Genomic DNA, 20819 nt, shown 5'->3' on the forward strand with positions numbered 1-20819 from the left:
ATTCAACTTGCCTCTCCAGAGGGAGATCAGGCAGATACTTCCTGAGCTCCATCCACAGCTTCTGGTTTGCCGCGGCTAGCAGGGGTCAGCATTCGCTTGCTGCAATTGCAGCCCTGAAATGACGTAGCACTGTTTGCCAAATGACTCAAGGACCTTGTCCTCCTTGGACAGACAACTGGAGGATAATGACAACAAAGGCAATGGTTTAGAAGACAGCAAGGTCACAGCCAACAGTGAATAGTGAGGCTGGGGGTGGGAGGCCAGGAGGACTGGCTTCCAATCCACCAGCTTGAATCGCCACCTGTATGACATCCTTCTGGAGCGGAATGCCTGAACGGCTCGTGGTGCGCTTGCCCAAAACCTCTGCTAGCACTCTCAAACTCCTGAGTGCCCTCCTCCCGCTGGGAGAACACCCCCCCCCCCCCCGGCAAGAACTCTCCAAGGCCCTGAAAGTGGTCATGAAAGGCCTTTACAGATGCCGAGGGTTTGTTGTCCTGGGTGTCGTCGACATCACCCCACCCCCTTTTTCCAGAAAGAGGGAAGTCCGGGTCCTGGGACACAAGTGCCGGCAGGGTCCCCCTGATCCAGACCCAAAGATAAATCCAATGGTTGCTGAGGGGGAGGCCTCGCTGGTACAGGAGGAGGGGTCTGAATAGCCAGCAAGGCCTGGGCCGGAGGAGGGACATGCACCGGTAGCTACGGAGGAGCCAGCGGAGGGCCCAGAGGTCGAGGCCTAGGAGGCACGACTTGTGGGATCACCTCCTTCACTATATCCTTGAGGAGCCCTGTCATCTGCGGGGAACGCATGAGGAGAGGAAGCGCTCGAAGAAGCGGTCCTTGCAAGCCGCCGGATCTCAAGGGGACCGGCGGTCTGCTGCAATGGGCATCCGATCTTGATCGAAATTCTGAGGCACGTGAGAAATGTAGCAGTAAGGGTGCAATAGGTAGATGTGTAGCCCTGAGGAGACCAAACGCCTGTAACAAGGTCAGCCACTGCTTCCAGAGGGAAGGCGACTGGAACCTTCTTGCATGGCCCACTCAATTGGCGAGGGACCAGGTAGGCCCTGATCCAAATCCAAGATGGCCACCGGTCTAGCAGGCTCTGCCGCGTGCTTATCTGCAATCTTGTGGCCTTGCACCATGCCCTGGGCGGGAGGGCGCAAAGGCCCTCTGCCATGTGCTGACTCAGACATGGGAGGACACGCCTTGGCCCTCTAACCTTAAACAAAAGCATCAACCTCAGAGGTGGCTCCAGTCAGTCCTAAACCCTCGGCCGCTGGCCAGTAGTCGAATCGCCCTGACAAACAGCCTGGGAGGTGGCTCCGGTGGGATGTGCGCCCTCAGCAACTGAGCTGGTTGTTGTGCTGGATCATGCCAAGAACTGACTCTTGGAGGTGGAACATTACGATCCTTTGCCCCCTGGGGCCGACAAGGAGGACAAACTTTATTGTCTCTCTGCGGACCATCCGGCAGAGCTCCTGAGCCCCTCGGCTTGAAAGCCAGTAGCCCTGATGGCCTTGTGTCTGCCAACGGATCACTCGGAAGCACTGTCTGGCTTCTCAGCTTGGGAGCCAGTAGCCTTAGAGGCCTTTGGCCTGCCAGAACCAGAGTCAAGGTACCCTTGCCAGTGGAAACCCTTGCAAGGAGTCTCCGTGCTGAGGAGCCATATTAAACAAAGGGCCTACCTTGTCTTGACGTGGGGTCCTGGAGATCAACTCTTAAAGATGACCTGGAGGAGAAGTGTGGAAGATCTCCCTCCATCATGATGACTGATTCTTTAATGCCAGCTGACAGAAAGCACTGCAAGCTGCACACATGTCCCAGCAGGGTTCGGGCTCCAGATACTCAAGACACAGTGCATGGGGGTCTGGTGCAGGGGACGAGCATTTGCAGGACGCAAATCTCGTGAATCCCCAAGCTGCCGACATGCACCGGGGGAGGAGAGGCACCTAAGGGAGGTGAAGAGGATTGAAAAATAAAAATCTCTGTGCTTAGCTGCCAGGTCTGAGACTGTTTGTGCGGGAAAAGGGACTGAGGTGAGGTGCCAGGGGGTGGGCCTTGAGGGAAGCCACAAGTTATTGCACTGACAGACCTAGGGACTAGAGGACTGGAAACTCGGCAAGGAGTCATCAGACTTAGCCCCAAGGAGGTTATGCCTGTCAAAAAGAATATCTAGAAGCTTTTCCTGAATGTCCTGTTCAACTTCTGAGGTACTCATCCAGGAGTGCCTCCTCACCTATGTGAGCATACCCATCGCATGTCCCATTCAGTGAGCTGTGCCCAGACCAGGCAGCAATATCTGATGAGTCACCTCTATGCCATCTTCAACCAGGACCTCAAAGTACCCGCTCACCTCGTTGTCAGGCAGGTGGACAGTTGCGCTAGACACAGCCGACCAATGGGCAAACATTAATTTAGACAGGGCACAGTAGGCATTCATCCCTCTAAAGGCAAATACTTTCTCCCCCCATTGCATCCAACCTGTTGCTCTCTCTGGCTGGAGGTAGAGAAGAAAATGTGCATGTTTTCTGGTTGGTAGTCACAGCCTGAACCACCAAGTTCTCAGGGGAGCCGTGGGAGGAAAGAAAGGCCAGTCTGAAAGAGCAGGGCAGTGTTTCTTAGCAAAGTCTTGGTCAACCACAGAGATAGATGCAGGCTTCCAGTACTGGAGACTTAACTGTCGGGAAGAAGGGCAGCAAGGTCTTCTTCCGTGACCCGCCATCCACAATGTCCGTAAATTCAAATTGAACTTTTGGCTTGAAATGGGTTGACAATCCCAGTGTCTCCATCACACTGACTGTCAGCTGTTGGAATGAGGCATGAGGCTTTCCCGGGGTCGGCACCAGGAAAATGTCCAACTCTGGAGATCGAATAAGTTACTTACCTGTAACTCCTGTTCTCCAGCATTAGTATCTTTCATAGATTCACCTGCAGTCTGAATATTCCCCATCGTCAGGCTGGGAATCCTCAGTAACTATAAAGCAGCTTCATTTGAAATAAAGAACATCAATCAATTTAGTGTTCTCTCTGTGTTATTTTGGGTTATTTACTCCTCGGCCAATATACAGAATCCCCTTAGCTCCTCACCTTGAGGCCATCTTCAGATTCGCACAAAGCCCATGATAGTACCAAAAGTAGTCAAGATGTGCCACAAGCGGAGTATGTGGGAGGGTTGCTTGTGAATCTATGAAAGATACTAGTGCTGGAGAACAGGAGCTACAGGTAAGTAACTTATTACTTCCCCAGCATTGGATCCTTCTTACATTCACATGCTGTTTAAATAGATTACACAACAGTATGCACATAAAGGACTATGGGCCTCATTAGGCGTTGGGCGGTATCCACCGGTAAAGTCTCAGAAATAACGCTCAAACTAATTAGCGTTAGCGCCACTTAGTCGGGCGGAAATTCAGACCGATTACATATGGTGGTGGTGTAATTCCCCATTTAATTTGAGTCCATTGGGCTCAATGAAGCTTTTTCTGTGGAATTACTGCAGCAGAATTTCTTCTGCGGTAATTCTGCCGATTCTGACTATTTTTTGGCAGTGAATTGGAGGATTTACATCCAGGATTTTCCGTGAGGCAAATCCTCCACTCCAGGCCCAAACTCGTTGTTTCCCGTAGTGTTAAAGTTGGCAGTAACAAAGTTACCGCTAACTTTACTGCTTACTGCCAAACTCGTAATGAGGCCGTCTGCATACAATGCCAAATCCAAAGGAGGGAAAAAGGCTCACTTTAGGTGAAAAGATGTCGAAGGATTGCTTGCCCAACTCTGGACTCGTCCTTTCAGTCTGTGTTGACAAAGTATAACCCGATGAAGGAGTAAACAGACATCCACGTTTTTGCCCTGCAGATGTCCAGAATGGGAACACCAGAGAGCAAGGTACTGGTAAGGGAGACAGCCCTTGTGGAATGAGCCTTAGGTCAACCTGGAAGTGGCCGGTTGATGACAAAAAGAAATGCAAGCCGAAAGTCATCTAGCGATGGAAGACTTGGAGAAGCTTTTGCTGATGGCTGTGAGCCCATTCGCCACAAACAGCTAGGAGGACTTCCGGAATGACATGGTAAGAGCAACATATTACTTTAGCACTTGTATGAAATCCAGAGTGTAGAGACGGTTTATCAGGTGTGTAAGGTGAGCCGATGAACACTGGCAGAATTCAAGGGTCATTTGGGTGGAATGATGAGGTTATTAAGGTATGGTTGATCCTCAAAAGGACCTTGAATTTGTCGAAGACCAGATAAGGTGGCTTGACGCCGAGTGGCAGGATTGGGCCAACCCTCCCGGCTTAAGTGATGGCTACCAAGAAAGCCATCTTCATGACAAGAACTTGATGTCTGCCTTATTTAGAGGCTCAAAAGGATGTCCCATCAATTTGGGGATGACAACGTTGAGTTCCCAAGCCCAAGCTGGTGTGCGCACTGGTGGAAAAGCACGGAGCAGACCCTCAACAAATTCCTTAATGAGCCAATTAGACCACAATGAAGGCTTAGCTGAGCATGGGGGAATCAGAACATTTTGGCCAAGTGAACTTTGAAAGAGGCGTGGGCCAGGCTGTTGCATGTCAATGAGAGTAGATAAGGCAGAATTTGCTGCGGTCGGAAATGGTAGCTGTCCTCCTCATGAGTAGAACACCACACTGAAAAACATTTACACTTGCTGTTATAGGAGGAGATGGCAGCAGGCACCCGGGCCTTCGTCAATGTGCCCCTGCAGTCCTGGGGCATGTCTACGTGGCAGAACTCTAATGAAGCAGAAGCCAGGCCGTGGAGCTGAGTGAGGTTGTGTTGTGATGAAGCATTGTCCCCTTGTTCCTGAACAAGAGGTGTATGTGGATGGAAACGTGATGGGCAGAGCCAATGAAAGAGCAAGGTCCAAAAAACCAAAACTGCATCTGCCACGCCTGTGCCCCAAGAATCAGTCTGCACCAGTATTGTTTGAAGACAGACATGACTCTTGGCACAAGGGGAAGTGGAGGAAAAGCGTCCAGAAACATGTCAGTTCATGGAAGCACAAAAGTGTTCCCCATGCTGCCTACTTGTGGAAGCCTGCTTACGGACGTAAGGCATTTTAAGCTTCTGCGGTGGCAAGTAGGGCTATGTTTGGTGTCCACTATGTGAGGAAGATGCATTGAGCTTTATTGTGGAGGAGTTCTAACTCGCAGCAGGAAGGGAGATGCCTGCCAAGGAAATTGCTATAGAGTGGTGGATGCCTGGCAGGTGGAAAGGCGACAGGAACATCTGTGAGAGAGAGAGCCCTTTTCCAGTGGGATTGCCATCATGCTTCCAGGGAGAGGTAATGGTTGTTGTGTTGTCTGTGAACATCCAAACCACCTTCCCTTGCAGATGGATGTGAAAGGACTTCAGAGCCCAGAACACTGCCCTATGTAAGGTATTTTCCTCTTCTGACTAGAGGCCCCTGGAGTGAAGATCGCTCGGTTGGTGTCACCAATGGAGCTCCCTGTGTGAGGTTGCTGCTTTTCAACCATCAACAAAAAGCATTGTGGAATGGATGTGTAAGGAACAACTTGTCCCAATGGCCAGTGGTTTGTTGCTAGCAGCATCCAGAAACTCCTGAACAGGTATCGTGTAAGGCCAGCAGTGTTGAATGAGAGGGATACAGGATGGCGACATGCCTAGGAGGGATTTCTGAGTTTGGACTGACGGGAGTTGTCACTGAGACAGCCAGTGTGCCTTGGAGAGGATGAATTGGACCCTGCCAGCGGACTGGGTAGCGGTACAAGTGACTGTTTAACTGCGCTTCCAGGAAAAGCATCTGCTGGGAAGGGAATCATGAGGGGCTTGTTGTAGTTGATGGAGAATCCCAACGAGGGGAGGCACGTCATTGTGGTATTTGTGTGCTCTTAAGCCAGTGTGAGGCACAGGGACCAGACTAACCAGTCGTCAAGGGACAGGTAGAAATAGATACCAGACATCTGGAGGTGTTCCGTCACTGGTGCCAGGTATTTGGTTAACACTTGTGGGGCAGACTTGAGGTCGAAGGGTATGGCCTTGAACTGATAGCTAAGTCCTACGTAGTAAATCTGAGGAGCTTCCTGTGGCCATAAGGGATGGGGATTTATTTTATTTATTTATTGGTCACTTGTTAGATGCTTATAAAATTAGCAAAACTGTATCAAAGCACCCAGAGGACAAACAGGGCGGGGACAGGGGAAGGTAGACAATTAATTACAGCAAGGATAAATAATTGAATTAATAGTACAAACAAATAATGAGAGGGAAGGGGAGACAAACCTACTATGCCGTGTGAGTGTTCAAAACGTGCAAGTGCACAAATGTGGAAATATGTGTTCTCCAAGTCCAGGGAGATAAGAAATTCCCTCTTTTCACCTGACTGACGATGTGTTGCAGTATGACCATCCGAAAGGTTTGAGACCAAATTGAGTTGTTTAGAAAACAGAGGTCTAGTATGGGTCTGCAGCCGCCCAACTTCTTCTCGGCAAAGAAGCAGCTAAAGTAAGGGCATGCGGGACACGTTCTATTGTTCCTTTTGAAAGGAGAGTGCAAGTCTCGCGTTGGAGCATGGAAAGTTGTTTTGCCGACTTTGTGTAAGGTTCAGTTGTGGGCAGTTTTTGTACAAACTCCAGATTATGGCCGTGTTGTAGTAGAGAAAACTCCCACTTGTCGTTGATAATCGTGGCCACTGATGGTGAATGTGGGAAAGGCACCCTTCCACTGGGGTGTGGGAGTAGAGGGGTGGGCCTGTATTGTGGTCAGGTGGACTTCCTGAGCTGGCATTTCACTTGGAAAGACCTGCAGCATCGGTGGGTGCTCCTGAATGACTGGGACCTGGCTTTGAAGGTAAACCAGAAGCATAGGTATTTGTTCCGTATGACTGGGAACAATAGGATGATCGATAATCACAGCCCAATCTGGGAAACCATGTCTTGAAGGATCGATAGGACTGGTATTACATTTGTTGTTGCAAGGTGCCAAAGGACAAGCAGCATCGCTGTCTGTCTTGATAGCCTGAAGAGTATTATCTGCCATCTTCCCAAAGAGGTCCTCACTGTCTAAGGGCTTTGACATCTGGATGGAAGATTGTGGATTTGAGCCACCCTTTTCGATGCAGAACCCCACCATTTCCCATTTGGTGGAAGCCAGTATTGACGAAGTTAGCCTCCACTGAGATGGCATGGTCCAACACAGCCGGAGCCTGCTGCTGCAGCCGCAGCCTCCAGCCGCAATGAGACGGTTGCTTCCTTATCATCTGTCAAGAGATATTGTAGCACAGCTCCCGATCGTATTGGGACAAATTGGCGAGGGAGTTAGTAGCCTTGATGGAGTTGGATGCAGTAGATATTCATTTGCCAAAGGCATACAATTGTCACCCTTCCTTATCCGGTGGCACAGCACACAGAGAAGAGGGGTTGGCCGAACTCTTGCATGTCGTAGCGGACACAACAGAATCAGGACTGGGTTGGGTATGGAGATATTTAGGGGTAGTGTCCGGTGCCCTATATTTTTGGTCAAATCTACCCTTCTTGGAAGGTGAAACAAACGGGTTCTTCACAGTGAGCAGGCTATTCTCCCAAATGTCGTCCAGAACAGTAATATACACCACAGTCTTCTGAGGCTGTTCCCTGCATTGATAGAGGAACCCTCCTTCCTCTGTTCAGAGGGGAGGAGGTCAAACATTTTTGCTGCTTTGTACATGATGGTGTGAAATGTCCTAACCTTTTTGGGAGGGGAATTCCTGATTAGAAGCTCCTCCAGCTCATCATACGCTGGTATTAAATCATCAAACGCGTCCGAGAATGGAGTGTGAGTAGACGGAACGTCTTGGGGAGGTACCTCCTGCAAATCAGAGTCTGAAAGATATTCTTGAGGTAGGGTGCAGATGGAAGGGAGGGATTATGGCATTTAGGTGGAACAGGAAGCTGATGCTCTGGAGGAGGAATGAAGGACCCTGTGTCTGCAGTTCTAACACCAGCATTTGCAAACTGGACAAGCTATCCATGGAGAGGGGCTTCTGGAAGAGCAGGTGAAGGCACAGGTTGAGCAGGTGTCGTACAAGGTGGCTGCGCTGGAGCGCATCCAGGCCCTCAAAATCTGTGTCAACTGTGTGTCTGAAAATGTCCTTGGAGGTACATTTGATGAGACCCGAGCGCAGCAGGCAAAGTCAGTGAACATGTAAAAGTCAATGAATCAGAGGTTTTGTGGACAGCTACGAGGTGGTCGTCGAAGGTACGGTCGTCGAGGATGTCCTTGATTGGATTCTTGTCATTGACATGGATGTCATTGTTTGAGTCATGGATGATGCAGGTTTGATAGGTTTATCCATCATCGACGAGGAAGGCGTCAATGGGGTCGTTGACTTTCAGCTTCCCGGACAAATGGCGTGCCGCGTACAATGACCATACAGCCACTCTTCATGCGTTTCCTCAATATAAATGTTTTTAAGGTGGCAGTTGGAACATGCCTTAAACAGACTTTTATTAGCCTTTGAGTCAGCCGTGGTGGGGGAAGAAAGTACATTCCACAGGGCTCAACCCTGTCGGACCCACGTCTGTGTGCAGTAGGGGAGCACCAAATGGGGCAGCACTTCAAATCCCCAGAAGAGAATGGCACTTAGCTCAGCTTTCCAACAATGTGAAAAACAGCCCTGAAGGTAGTAAAATTCATATGCGATCATCGAATTCAAGTGGAGAACTTGAAGAGGACTCTGAACACTTGAACGTGTGGTAAGAATTTGAAGATGGCATCCAGGGCAGGAGCCAAAGGAGGTGCTGCCTATTGGCTGAGGGGCGAATGGCCCAAAGTGACACAGAGAACACGAAAGTAATTTCAGTTCTTCATTTCAAAAGAAGCTGCTTTAATGGATTCCCAACTTAAGGACGGGGAATATTATAACGGCATGGGAATCTATGAAAGGTCCAATGCTAAAGAAGTATCCAGACCACTGTCCTCTTGCATGTCAGAGGCCAGCTCCAACAGTGCCTTCCCCTCTCCCTAGAAAGCCTCTGGAAAGTCCCTAACCTCTTGAGGGCATAGAAGTTTTTTTTCCAAAAGATATAGGGTACACCTCCTCATCGTAGTTTTCTTCCATCTTCAATATGAAGGGCCGCATTGGAAGTAGGGCATACCCCCTAGGTGCTCTGGCACTGTTGGCACTGAGGTGGCTGGTGTCGATCACTTGACACTCAAGGGCGGTGTATGTCCGCAAAGGACGGGTCCTCATGCATAGGGGCCAGGGCAGAGCCTTATACATGCGGTCATGGTCCTTCACAGGATCCCAGCTGCCTTGTCCAAATGTGAACCGTTCCTTATGGCAGTGCTGGGGCTCTTGGAAGATGTCAAGTATTTCAGCCCGAAAGCCTCCCATTCCTCCAGGGTTGAGGATGGGTGGGAAAACGGTACTTGCGGCTGCTCAGTGAATGGAACCTCTTGCAGTGATTCTTTTTCTTGTTTTGGGGCCGCAGACCATTCGTTCAACCTCCACTCTGCGACTGTGACCTCAAACGAGATCTCTTGTCATCTTCCTTGTCGAAAAAAGTGAAGAGCTTTAGCACCCGTTGTGGAGAACCTTCGGATGCATCAACAGAGACGACCTCCAGTCTTGGGGCTCGTGATCCTCCTTCCCAACAGTACAGACAGGTCCTTTGGGGGCCAGAAACTGACATTTGTTGACCATAGTCTGCGCAGAGCTTGAAGCCTGAGGGCATTGTGGAAGTATGCATTTTACAACACTCTGAGTAGCAGTGTTCCTCAAGCGAACAGAGTCGAAGGAGAAAAGGAACTGAAGTCATGGGGCATGGCAGCTCAATAGATACCGGCTCTACATCACCAAGGGGCTCATTGAGGCGTGCGGTGGAGCCATGCTGCGCACGCCTGTTGGTGTCAGAAAGGTTTCCTAAGACCAGCTGCACTGGAGATGGAATATCACAGATGAGGAACCCGTGGGGGAAAGAATCCATTAGAACAAACCACGACTAGGTCATCACTCATACCAGAGATCAACATTAAACTCAACACAATGTTATAATTCAGGTCCAAATGGCAGAGTGAGATGAGATAGTCAATATCTCTGTGTCGCAATATCCAGAAGTGGTGCGGGGGCTGTGGCCTGATCCGTGCAAGAAGTCATCTTTGACACCTGTGACTATTATGATAAATGGATGAGTTAATACCGGTAATGGTGGTCGGCTTCAGCTTTGCTAGAGGACACGCTGCCGGGGGACATCGTTTGGTGGCTGCTGAGTGGAAAGCGGGCCCAGGCCCCTTTCTTGTGTGTTGTGGAAACTTATGAAATGTCTACTTTGGCTCCCTTCATTAATGTGTCAATATAAGCAGCAGGGCGCAGTTTATGCAAGTGTCCCACTGGCATCCAATAACGAGACGATACTGCAGATACTGAAGGCCAGCAGAACCATGTGTGCAAGAGAGGGGCAGGCATTAATGACAATGCACGAGCAAAGTGAACAGTCCAAGCTCATTGTGTCGTCTGCTCCATCATCCAAAAACACAGAACTGTTAGAGCTGCCATATTGTGCTCTAAAGAAAAGCAAACACTGCTTAAACCGCATTTGAAGGAGTAAATATTTCTGCATAGTGAGGCAACAATAAAAGGCGCACACATGTTTGAGTGCAGGATAAGGGGCGACGTGTGAAGGAGGTCAGGGGGCTGCATACACACTGGGCCGTCATTTGCTTTCAGGGGCGGCACAGTTAGTTTCATTACCTGGGTGTGCAAGTGCCACCTGCACGCCGAAACGATTGCATCTGAGTGCAAATAATGGGGAAATGGCATATTGGGGGGGGGGGAGACGCAGCTTGTAGGTGCTACTTGGTCATTTGCCCACCCATTGACTGCCCACGGCCATACTAATCTCTATGGCCATTTTCACCCAGTGCCTGGCCCACCCCGCCCAAAACACCTCTTCACTGGAAATCTTTGACCTTGCTTTATTCAAGCCTTACCATCAAACGATGCACAAGAAGTGCCTGGCAGTGTTTAAAAAAAATAAAAAATGTATATATTTATTTTAAACCAGCACACAGGTGACAGTTGTACAAGTGAATAAAGAACACATTATATATCCCCCAATTGGTTGTTCACAAAAAGCAGGCTCGAGTCTTACATGTCCATGTTTCGGCCCCCACTCTCCTCCCCACCCCCACCCCTTCTCGGCCTGGACCCAGGGACCCCACCGCTGGGAGATCTCTCTCTGAGCCAAGGACCCTCCTGGCCTACCTGGCAGTGTTTTTGCAAAGCAGTCTTCGGAGATTTAATGACTTAATTGGAGTTGTAACCCAGGTCTGCCTCCAGCCACTCACTTTATAAGCACTTTACGTGTCCTTCACGTAAATCCTGTTAAAAACAAGCATTGGCAAAGCAAACAGTTTTTGGTTGTGTATACGTATTAGACATGTGTCAGTCACTGCTGGTAGATACCCTGGTACTCTCACCATTTTGTACTTTCTCCCATCAACGGCCAGTTAATACCACTAGGGCTGTGCCTGGCAAGTGTCTTCCTATGCCCAGAGAAAATCCCAAATTGTTGCCATTGCCAATGCTTGTTTTTCTCATTTGTGGTTGTTCGTTCTTCACCGGCCCATTGCATAGACCCAGCATCTATTTCTGATAAAGGTTTCAGTTGCATCCAAATAATCGGTCTGGATTAGAAGCATATTATGAAGAGCTTGCACTGGGGAAACAAGTAAAGCAGGTCCACTGTGCAGGTAACGGGGCACACAGGAGTTATGGGAAAGAAAGCCACCTCCATGATGGGTGAAGAAGACAGAAATACCAGCTTCAGGTCCCTTTGGGTCTCTTGGAATAAGGACTAGAAGGCATGAATCGCCCTGGTAAAGGACACTTAGAAACACATGAGCATTCTGGGGGCACCCACCTTGCGTCCAGCGTTGTTGTTGTGAAGGTTCATGAGCGCCCTGGCGTCTTTGCCTTTCTTCTCCTTGGCATCCACAAAGGCCCGGGCAAACTTGATGCCATAGTCCACGTTATCGCTGCAGCCGCCCCAGCCGAAGGCGCCGCGGTTATCTGTGCTGGAGCCCGTCTTCTTTGGATCACAGGAGCAGGATCTTAATTCCCCTCGACTGCAGGACCTGGTGATAGCGAAGACGACTCCCGCCGAAGAGATGGCGTAAATAAAGGCAGACTCCCGGCTACCTGCAAGAGAAACAAACGAGGGCGGCCTGAGAACGTAGCACCACCATCAGCCGGCGCCGGGAATGCGTGGGGGCGACCAGCACGTGCTGCTCTCCAGACTGCGCATGCATGGATACACAAGGCACCACACAAACCAACAGCAAGCAAAGAGGAAGAGCGACATCAACAGAAACATACGTGGATTCAGGAATTCTCACAACTGATGTGCCCACCCCACCCCACCCTAGACATGCTACAGTATTCAGGATACACTCAGCAATCACAGAAAAGTATCCAACCAAGCAGGGGAGCCGACTTCTGAATTTCCGGCGTAGGGGGTGGAGGGGGTGGGGGACAAATACAGGAAGTGACATCACTGGCAGTTATATGACCGCAAATTTGCATGTAGTCGCCAACTTGGTGCAGTGGCACGGGGGGGGCAGGTGTTGGCGCGCGCAGAGCAGAAAAGTGGAAACATTGGCTAGCATGCACTGCATATACTAAAGTCAAGAAAGAAGGAGATTTAAGCCTTCGAGTTGCATTCCAGTAAGACATCACTGCCCCTACTCCACCGCTCTATAATCGTCCAGCAACACAACTAGGATGGGAGAATGAAATGCTTGCTAAACAGAAGGTACAGCTGCAAGGTGGAGTACCACCACCACAAAAAAAATCCCAATTCAAGGGAAACGAGAAGTAAAGACGTTTCCCGATTAAAAAGTACCAAGCAAGACGTGTGTGGTGCCATAGTTCAGTAAAACATCAACAATTCAAACTTACAATAGCACTGCTGTAGATTGGCCAGCCACAAGTGACATTTGCTAAGATGTTACCTCTGGGTAACCAGATAGAGTTAGGGATGTAGGTTAATCTTAAACCTTTCAGTGAACACATCAGATGTGCTGCTGAAGTATAATGCAATCCTGGCTGAAGTATAATGCAATCCTGGCTGAAGTATAATGCAATCAAGTGTGTTTTCAGACTTGGGGGGAAGACTGTTAACTGCTATTAACATTGTAGTTTACCAGAAATTCTGGTAAAGTAGTGTACAATGTTAAAAAGCAGTTACCCAGGCTCACCCTGCACCCAGGTGATGTTTGGGACTGATGGAAGCACTCACGTCTAAATGTTGTAGCCATGGTTGTCTCCATGTTTTAAAAACTCCCACTCTCCGGGTTTTCAACATTCATTTGAAACACCCCTTATTCAAAAAATGAAGGAGTCAGTAAAAAAGCCAGTGCTGAAAAGCCTATTTCGCACAAGTAGTAAGACCCAAAGGGTAAGAGCGACTGTATAGCAGACCATGCCAATGTAGGATACTCCAGGATTACCTTCAGTCAAAATTCACCCACTGCAATGTTCCTAAATTCAGATAGCAGAGTAGTGTCCGACTGAACCTCAATCAGCTCTTCCTGCGCATCAAATGGATGATGCGTCACCTCCTCTGCCAGAAAAGTCTGCATCACCCGGTCCTTAATGCCGGCATTTACTTCAGGGAAGTATTCATCAAAGCTGGACCTTAATGTTGCTAGGTGGCTTGCCCAGCTCCAGCTGTTCTTTTGCAAAGGTCTAGCTTCCTCTTGAAGGCAAATACTTTTTTATTCATTCTTTCCTCTGTGTTCTCATGTCCACATGAATGCCCCCAGAGGTGGGATTGGGAGTTTCTGGGGTGGTGAGTTCTAGTGGTTTTAGCTTCCTTTATAAAATACACAAATCATATAGTATGTCAACAAGACAATGTATCATTGTGTACAGCTTAAAGGGGGCCACCTGACCCAAAGCAGCACACTAGGAGATGTATTTTGGAACAATCAACATTGTAAACACACCTCTAGTTTAGATTGTAAAGAGTGCTTGCGCTGCAATTATAAGCACCCAGTTAATAAAGTCCAGACTTAAAACACTTGATCAGCATTCAGTGAGTAAAATAACCTTATAAAGATAAAATGCAGTTTTGCATAAAATTACAGAGAATTTTGGGATAATCAGGCACTGGCAAGCGGCCTCTGCTGTTGCTGTGGGAGAAGTGAGACTTGCAATGGCGACAAATTTAAGGTTAATAGCTGCTGTTTATCACAAGATGGCAGGCCAGCATAGATCTTAACCACTGAATGCCCACTGAACAGCTATAAACCCTTCTATGTCAGCAGGAGGCTGATGTAGAGGAACCAGTGATAGAAAGCAATGAGGTAATTACACTGTACCATATCCCGTGGGAGGTGATGCCCCCCAAGACTCAGTGAAGGCCCCTTGTGTCAAAAGGGTGAAAAGTCCTGACGTCTCAGTCCCCACAGTCCTAACTTCTCCTCCGCTTAGAGTGGAAGCAGTCTGCGGCACACAGCTTGTAATGCAAATTGCACATTTTAAGCGTCAGGACAAAAAACAGAGAACTGAATACATTGCTGATGTAAATGAGTTTTGACTGGCAACACTGGTAATACCGTATAGAGCCACATTATCGCACCGCCCAACTATGAGTTTGAGGGCAAAGGTGGAGGAAAATCCTCCAGCAAGAAGCTGGAGGTATTTCCTCCACCATGCCGCCCAAAATAGAACAATTTGGGATATTACCACCAGCAAAATTACTACCAGCAGTAATACTGCTGAAATCCACCATGGAGTCCTATGGACTCCAATTAATGGGGACTAACACTGCCTACCACCACTTGTAATCCGGCAGTAATGCCGCCAGACCAAGTGGCAGTACTGGTAGTACAGTTTGGTGGTATCTCAGCAAATTTACAGACCACACAGAGACATCACCTCTCTCCATGTTGTCTTTTATTGTAAAGTGGATTACCAGGTTTCAGACCTGTAAGATACCCCTGTCTCCTCAGGTGACTCAGACCCCCACCATTGCATCCTACATAAACTTGATGCCCCCAGGCTGTTCTTCTAGTCTACTTTTATTCTACCCATGTAGATCCAGGAACGTCATACTCCTGTTACTTTCATGGATTATTTTACTTCCTGTTCCTTAAAGCCAGGGGTCTTAAACATGTGGCTCTCCAGATGTTTTGGACTACGACTCCTATGATCCATCACCATTGACTATGCTGGCTGGGGCTGATGAGCATTGTAGTCCAACACATCTGCAGAGCTAAAGGTTGCAGAACCCGGCGTCCAAGCAGAGGCCTGGAACTCCATACTGCCACAAGCACCTTATCATTTGACTCTGGCTCTGAAATAGATACTTTATGCCGGCCCTTTACCCACAAACACTGGTTGTTAATATTAAACCTTGGAGCTGCATGCGTTAATAGCACTAGTGCAAGAAACGTTCAGGACGGGCGGTAAAAAGACTTCCGTGGGTCTTATGCGGCCTATGAGTTCACAGGGTTTGGTTGACCAAGGAATAGCACACGAGGCATGGAGTTGGGACAGGAAGGCGGGTTAGCTGCTGGCAACCTTTCAGGTGGCAACCGTAAACCCATGAAGAGGGAGCAGAGATGTGCAGTGCTTCTTTGCCCCCCCTGATTCTCTGATTTGTCAGAGCTACATTTTCAAAGCCTCTCTCTGAATGGAGCATGAGTGCATTCATCTCTCAGTTGACTCACACAGTTATTGTTCTGTCTGCATCTTTCATTTGTTATAAAACAGCACCCAAGGTTGGTGGCTCTCAGGGGGTAGGGAGCCTGGGACGCTTCAAGGACAATGAACTGGCAGCCAGGGGGTTTTAGCTATGCGCTACTTCTGTAAACAAAATGAACCCCCAAACAATCTTTTTTTTGTGACTGCACCAGTAAATCATCAAGAATCGATGACTGCGAGAGAGGCTGCAGGAGAGCGATTCACCCTTATTTGTATGGTTCAGTAGCACAGATAGTAGAAAGAGGTTGGTTGGCTCTCGACTTACATCTACCTGTTCAGTAGCACACCTGGGAGTGGGTAGTTGAACTGGCTTTGGGGTCCCCGTTTCTCTGTGATAGCAGACTCTTGAGGGCATACTTTTTTAATGAACATTTAATTGCAACTGCATGTGTATACCAAGTGCTTAATTTGTAAAACAGTAGGTGCCTGTGCCCAAATATGTTCTAGCACTTCTGTGACACTTGGGCAGTTCCACACCACTGCTGCCACCCAGGGTCGGACTGGGTGTTGATTCCGACTTGATTTTGCGGGGGGGTGGGAGGGGAGCTCGGGCCCCGGAGCCCCCTGTACTCGGCGCCGCTGCAACCAAGTGATTATTCCGCGTCCTCAAAGTGTTAAAGGGCTGGGTCAGGCATGTCTGTCTGTCTGTCAGGCGACTGTCTCTTGCCCAGCCAGTCAAGAATGTCACTGTTGACAACAATGAACACCAAACATACTCCCTTTTACACCTCCATCAGCTCAGGCCAAACCTGACCTGACCTGCGATTGTTTCAAAGGCACCAGGCTGTGAAGCAAGCGTCTCATTTTAAGATTGTCCTTTGGAAGCGTACGCCTGCAGCTCCTTGTGCGGGATGAAAGGCTTAGTGAGACTGCAAACCCCACCCCCCCCCCGTCGAAACTTCCTTCGAGGGGTACAGATATTTCACAAACTCTCCTCATTATGTAACATCCGACACAACTGTGCTCATTTTATCACCCTCAACAGAGGAAAAGAGGAGTCAAGCTTACTCCATGTCAGTGATTTTGCCCCATGATATCATATAAGTCATTTATGATATAAGCCTGTACACAAGTGTTCTAGGCAAGACAAGGGAGGACAAGACAAATGATCTTACTAGGCCTTGTGACGTTCAGATCGTGTGAGAACGAGAAGTGTAAGGGAGGGGGAGGGGAAAACAGGGCAGCAATGCTCTGAGTAAGTGCAGCCAGAGCAGCAAGGAGAACAGACTGTAGGGTTGCAGTTACAGCCCCTAAGTGTGTGGTAGGCCCGGAGGCAGTGCAAAGGTGACTGATCAAGAAACAGTCTGGACTCAGTGAGACTCTGAGGGCAGCCAAGCAACTAGTCGGTACAGCAGACAGGTAGGTCAGCAGGGGAAAGAGAGAGAGAAAGCAGAGGAGAAAAGGACAGCTTTGAGCTGCTTCCGGAACTTTAGGTGGTCTGGCTCAAGTTTCAGAGGGACAGGGAGGCCATTCCAGAGAGAGGCGCCTGCAGAGAGAGATCTACCCCCACACACTGCCTGGAGAAGTGTATGACCCTTAGAGAGTTGCAAGTAGCTGAGTGAAGGGCTCGAGAAGGAAGGTATTTTGGAAGAGGGAGTTGAATGTAGTGCATGCCCCAGAAAGCCTTGTGGACACTGCAAAGGGTCTTGAACGTTATCCCTGCAGCCACTGGGAGCCAGTGGAGAGATTTCAGGGTCGGAGAGATACAGTCCCTGACCTTCAGGCCAAGGATAAGTCTTGGGGTCCTGTTCTGGATTAGTTGCAGAGAGTTGAGGAAGTCATATCGAGCAAGAGGATGTTACAGTAGTCCAACCTAGAGAGAACCAAGGCTCTGGAGAGAATGAGCTTCTAGGGGAAAGTGAGAAAGTGAAGAGTCCCTTTGAGGAGGTGCAGCTGGTAGTGGTACTTCTTGAGAGGTCCGAGATGTGAGGAGAGAAAGAGAAAGTGGAGTCGAAAGGTTTTTTGCCTTGCAGGAAGGTGAAAGGAAGAGGTCCCAAGGCGGGCAGCCAGAGTGAGCGAGGGAAAGCAGGAGCAGGGGTCCCAATGAGAAGGATCTCTGTCTTACTGGCATTAAGGCAGGCATCGTTGGAGGCGCACCAATCCTGAATCGCGGATAGACAGTCAGGAGTGAGTGAGAGAGGAGAGGAGGCTGAGGGGAACCCGAAGGAAAGCTGAGTGTCATCCACATAACACTGAAAATTAGAGGAGAAGGTAGAGATCAGGTGAGCCAAAGGGGCCAAGTAGAGGGTGAGAGTATAGAGCTCTGGGGAATGCCACAGCTAGAGAGAGGTGGCAGAGACAAAGGGACCAAGTTGGACCTTGGAGGGTCGGTTCAAGAGGAAGGAGGTCAGTCACTCCACGGTCTGATCCCTGTGGCCCAGGCTCTCACAGAGTCGATTGATCAGGATAGCATGGTTGACCGTGTTGAAAGCAAAGTAAAGATCAAGGAGGATGAGGACATAAGGAATGCTGGAGTCAAGGTTAGAGAGCAGATCTTCACGGGTGTTCAGGAGAGCAGTTTCCATGCCTCTGGCAGCTCTGAAGCCAGACTGATGGTCATGGAGACAACCAACAGATTCAGTGTGGAGAGTAAGCTGGGAGATGGCCAGCTTTTCCAAGAGTTTGCTCAGGAAAGGGGTGATGGAGATTGGGCGATAGTTTGCTGGGCAGGTAGGATCTGCAGACGGCTTCTTGAGGAGGGTGTGCACAAGGGAGTGCCTAAGGGGCGAGGGGAAAGTTCCAGTGGTGAAAGAGTGATTACAGAAATTGTCCAAGGCTGCAGAGAGGGTGTCAATATGGTCCTTCATGGTTCTGGAGGAGCAGGGGAGCACCCGTTTGGATGGCAGTTTCATAGGTCGGACTTGTCTAGGAACCTAGTGAGGTGTTGTCAGAGAGAAAGAGGAGAAAGGAGGAGGACGGAGAGAGAGAGAGATGGCCAAGGCGTGCCAAGAGGCCAAGGCGTGCCAAGAGAGAAGAAGAGATAGAGGACAGGATGTCCTGAGTTTTAGCAGAGAAGTTAGAGGACAGAGCCGTACAGGGGGCCTGGGAGAGAACAGGAGAGGTAGAGACTGCGACCGGATTGGCCAGTTCCTTGCAGATTTTAAAGAGTTCGGCTGTCTCAACAATTATTTCAGATGCCAGCCTTTAATATTTACTCCCCCCTTATAAGAATACCAACCTTAATTTAACTTGTGTTGGCATCCCCAGAAGGATGAAAATCTGAGCCAGACACTTTACTGATGCCACACCAGAAGAACTGGCATATCAGAGATTGCAGCTGTTCATTAAATCACATGTAATCATATCCATCTCAATGTCTCAAGTGACTGCCTTTGAAACATGAAAATCTGGGTCTTGCGCATGTGACTGACCTGGCTCCATCACTACCAGCCTTTCAGAGGTATTAGACCACTGTGTACTCAGACCATAAAATCATATCTGCCTTAACTGTGCTCATGTTATCACACTCAGATGGATGCAAAGCCGGTGTCAGGCTCACCTGATAGTTCAATGTCTGACAGTAGCCCTGCCAACCTTTCCAAGGTGTTAGTCTGAACACCTACTTGCAAATTTGATATTACTAGCTTAGTGGCACTATATGGAAATCTATGCAAAAGAAAAGGATGCAAAGAAAGAAAAGCTCCAATTTAAAAACTAATGTGAACTGCAGCCTGCGCACAGAATCAGAAAATTACAGGTGCAAGGAAAATGTGTTATGTTAGCAACCAATCTACAATCAGAATATGTGTTCCGATGTCAAGGCCCAACATAAATACTTCCAGTGAACAAAAACTAATCAGCAATTTCTATTAAAATGGAAAAACAGTCCAATCTGGGATGAAAAGCCCAGCATTTCATAGCAGTGTCAAAATCAAGAGGCCTGCTGGTGTTGGTTTTTATTTCCTTACAGGAGTAAGAATCAGCATTGTGAGACCAACAGATACCCAACGATATAAGTGTTTGCAGAATGTTGATTGCAAAGATGTTATAATGTTGCCCTGTTGAAAGTGACAATTGCAATGAAGAAAACAACTGTAAAGGCTGCTTTTGTGCTTGAAACCAACCTAAGCCTAGACTGCTAAATGGTATTCTTCCCCAACCCATAGCAACACAGCAACAAGACTGGTGGATGGCTTGCCTTCCTGTGAGAAAAGTGTGAACACTGGGTTTGATGCTTGTCATAAAAGCTGTTGAGTCTGCCCACAGTTGGTTTTCAGGAAGCTAATACTCACTGAATTTAGAAATCATTCCCATTAGACTGCCCTATTCATTAATATGCCCAATGAGTACAAATGGGATGGTTTAGTTGGGCCAAATCTAAAGGTCTTATTCCCAGACAACAAACAGGATTTAGAAGGGGCCTCTCAACATCTCTCAATGGACTGGTTCTTCGTTGCATCAGTGCGCCCTCCCTTGTGTATAGAAACACAGAAATCTTCTTTGGAAGAAATTGAACGCCTGGGCCGCTCTGCCAAACCTCTGTCTATCCTGATCGAACACCACCAAAATTCAACAATGCGAGTCAGGATATCTAGGTTGGGCGCATTGTCGGATCCAATAAAGATTGAACGTGGAGTTTGACAGGGCTGTCTGATTGGCCCTTTTTTGTTTATTCTCTTCATGTCAGACCTAGGTCTATATGGCTGCAGGACAAAGGCTTAAACACACCAAAAATTGGAGACTCTACAACAAAAGGGTTGGCTTATGCCGACAATGTAGTGGTTTTAGACCACTCTCAAGTCAGGCTACAATGCTTATTGTTCGCCATTGGCGAATTACGCCAAATGTAATGACCTAAAAATCAATCCCTGTAAATCTAAGGTGTTGATCTTTAAACACCCTAAGAACATCCTAAAACCATACACCTCGGTCTTGGACAAGCGCCCGATAGACATAGTCCCTGAGGTAATTTATCTTGGGCCGGCTATTAAAGCCTTTCCGGCTATGGGCCATTTCCTTGCAGCCATCAACCTTAAGGTTCTCAATCTGGGATCTCAGATGAAAAGAATCCATCAAAAATGTTATAAGTTATCGATTCAACCCCTGGTAAGGTTTTATATAGGCAAAGTTGTCCCAGTTATTCTATTTCGTTTAGA

The 20819-nt window shown here is 48.5% G+C and overlaps 1 protein-coding gene across 1 annotated transcript in view; it reads right to left on the reverse strand.

Annotated features, from left to right (window-relative positions):
* WNT2 (Wnt family member 2) overlaps positions 1 to 20819 on the reverse strand; it is a 281520-nt gene that overhangs the window by 157813 nt on the left and 102888 nt on the right. Inside the window, exon 2 of the mRNA XM_069627940.1 lies at positions 11876 to 12153. Coding sequence (XP_069484041.1) covers positions 11876 to 12153 — 278 coding nt within the window. The remainder of the gene's footprint in view (positions 1 to 11875; positions 12154 to 20819) is intronic.

Source organism: Ambystoma mexicanum, chromosome 12 (genome assembly GCF_040938575.1).
Source record: "Ambystoma mexicanum isolate Mex_15411 chromosome 12, UKY_AmexF1_1, whole genome shotgun sequence".
Taxonomy (NCBI): domain Eukaryota; kingdom Metazoa; phylum Chordata; class Amphibia; order Caudata; family Ambystomatidae; genus Ambystoma; species Ambystoma mexicanum.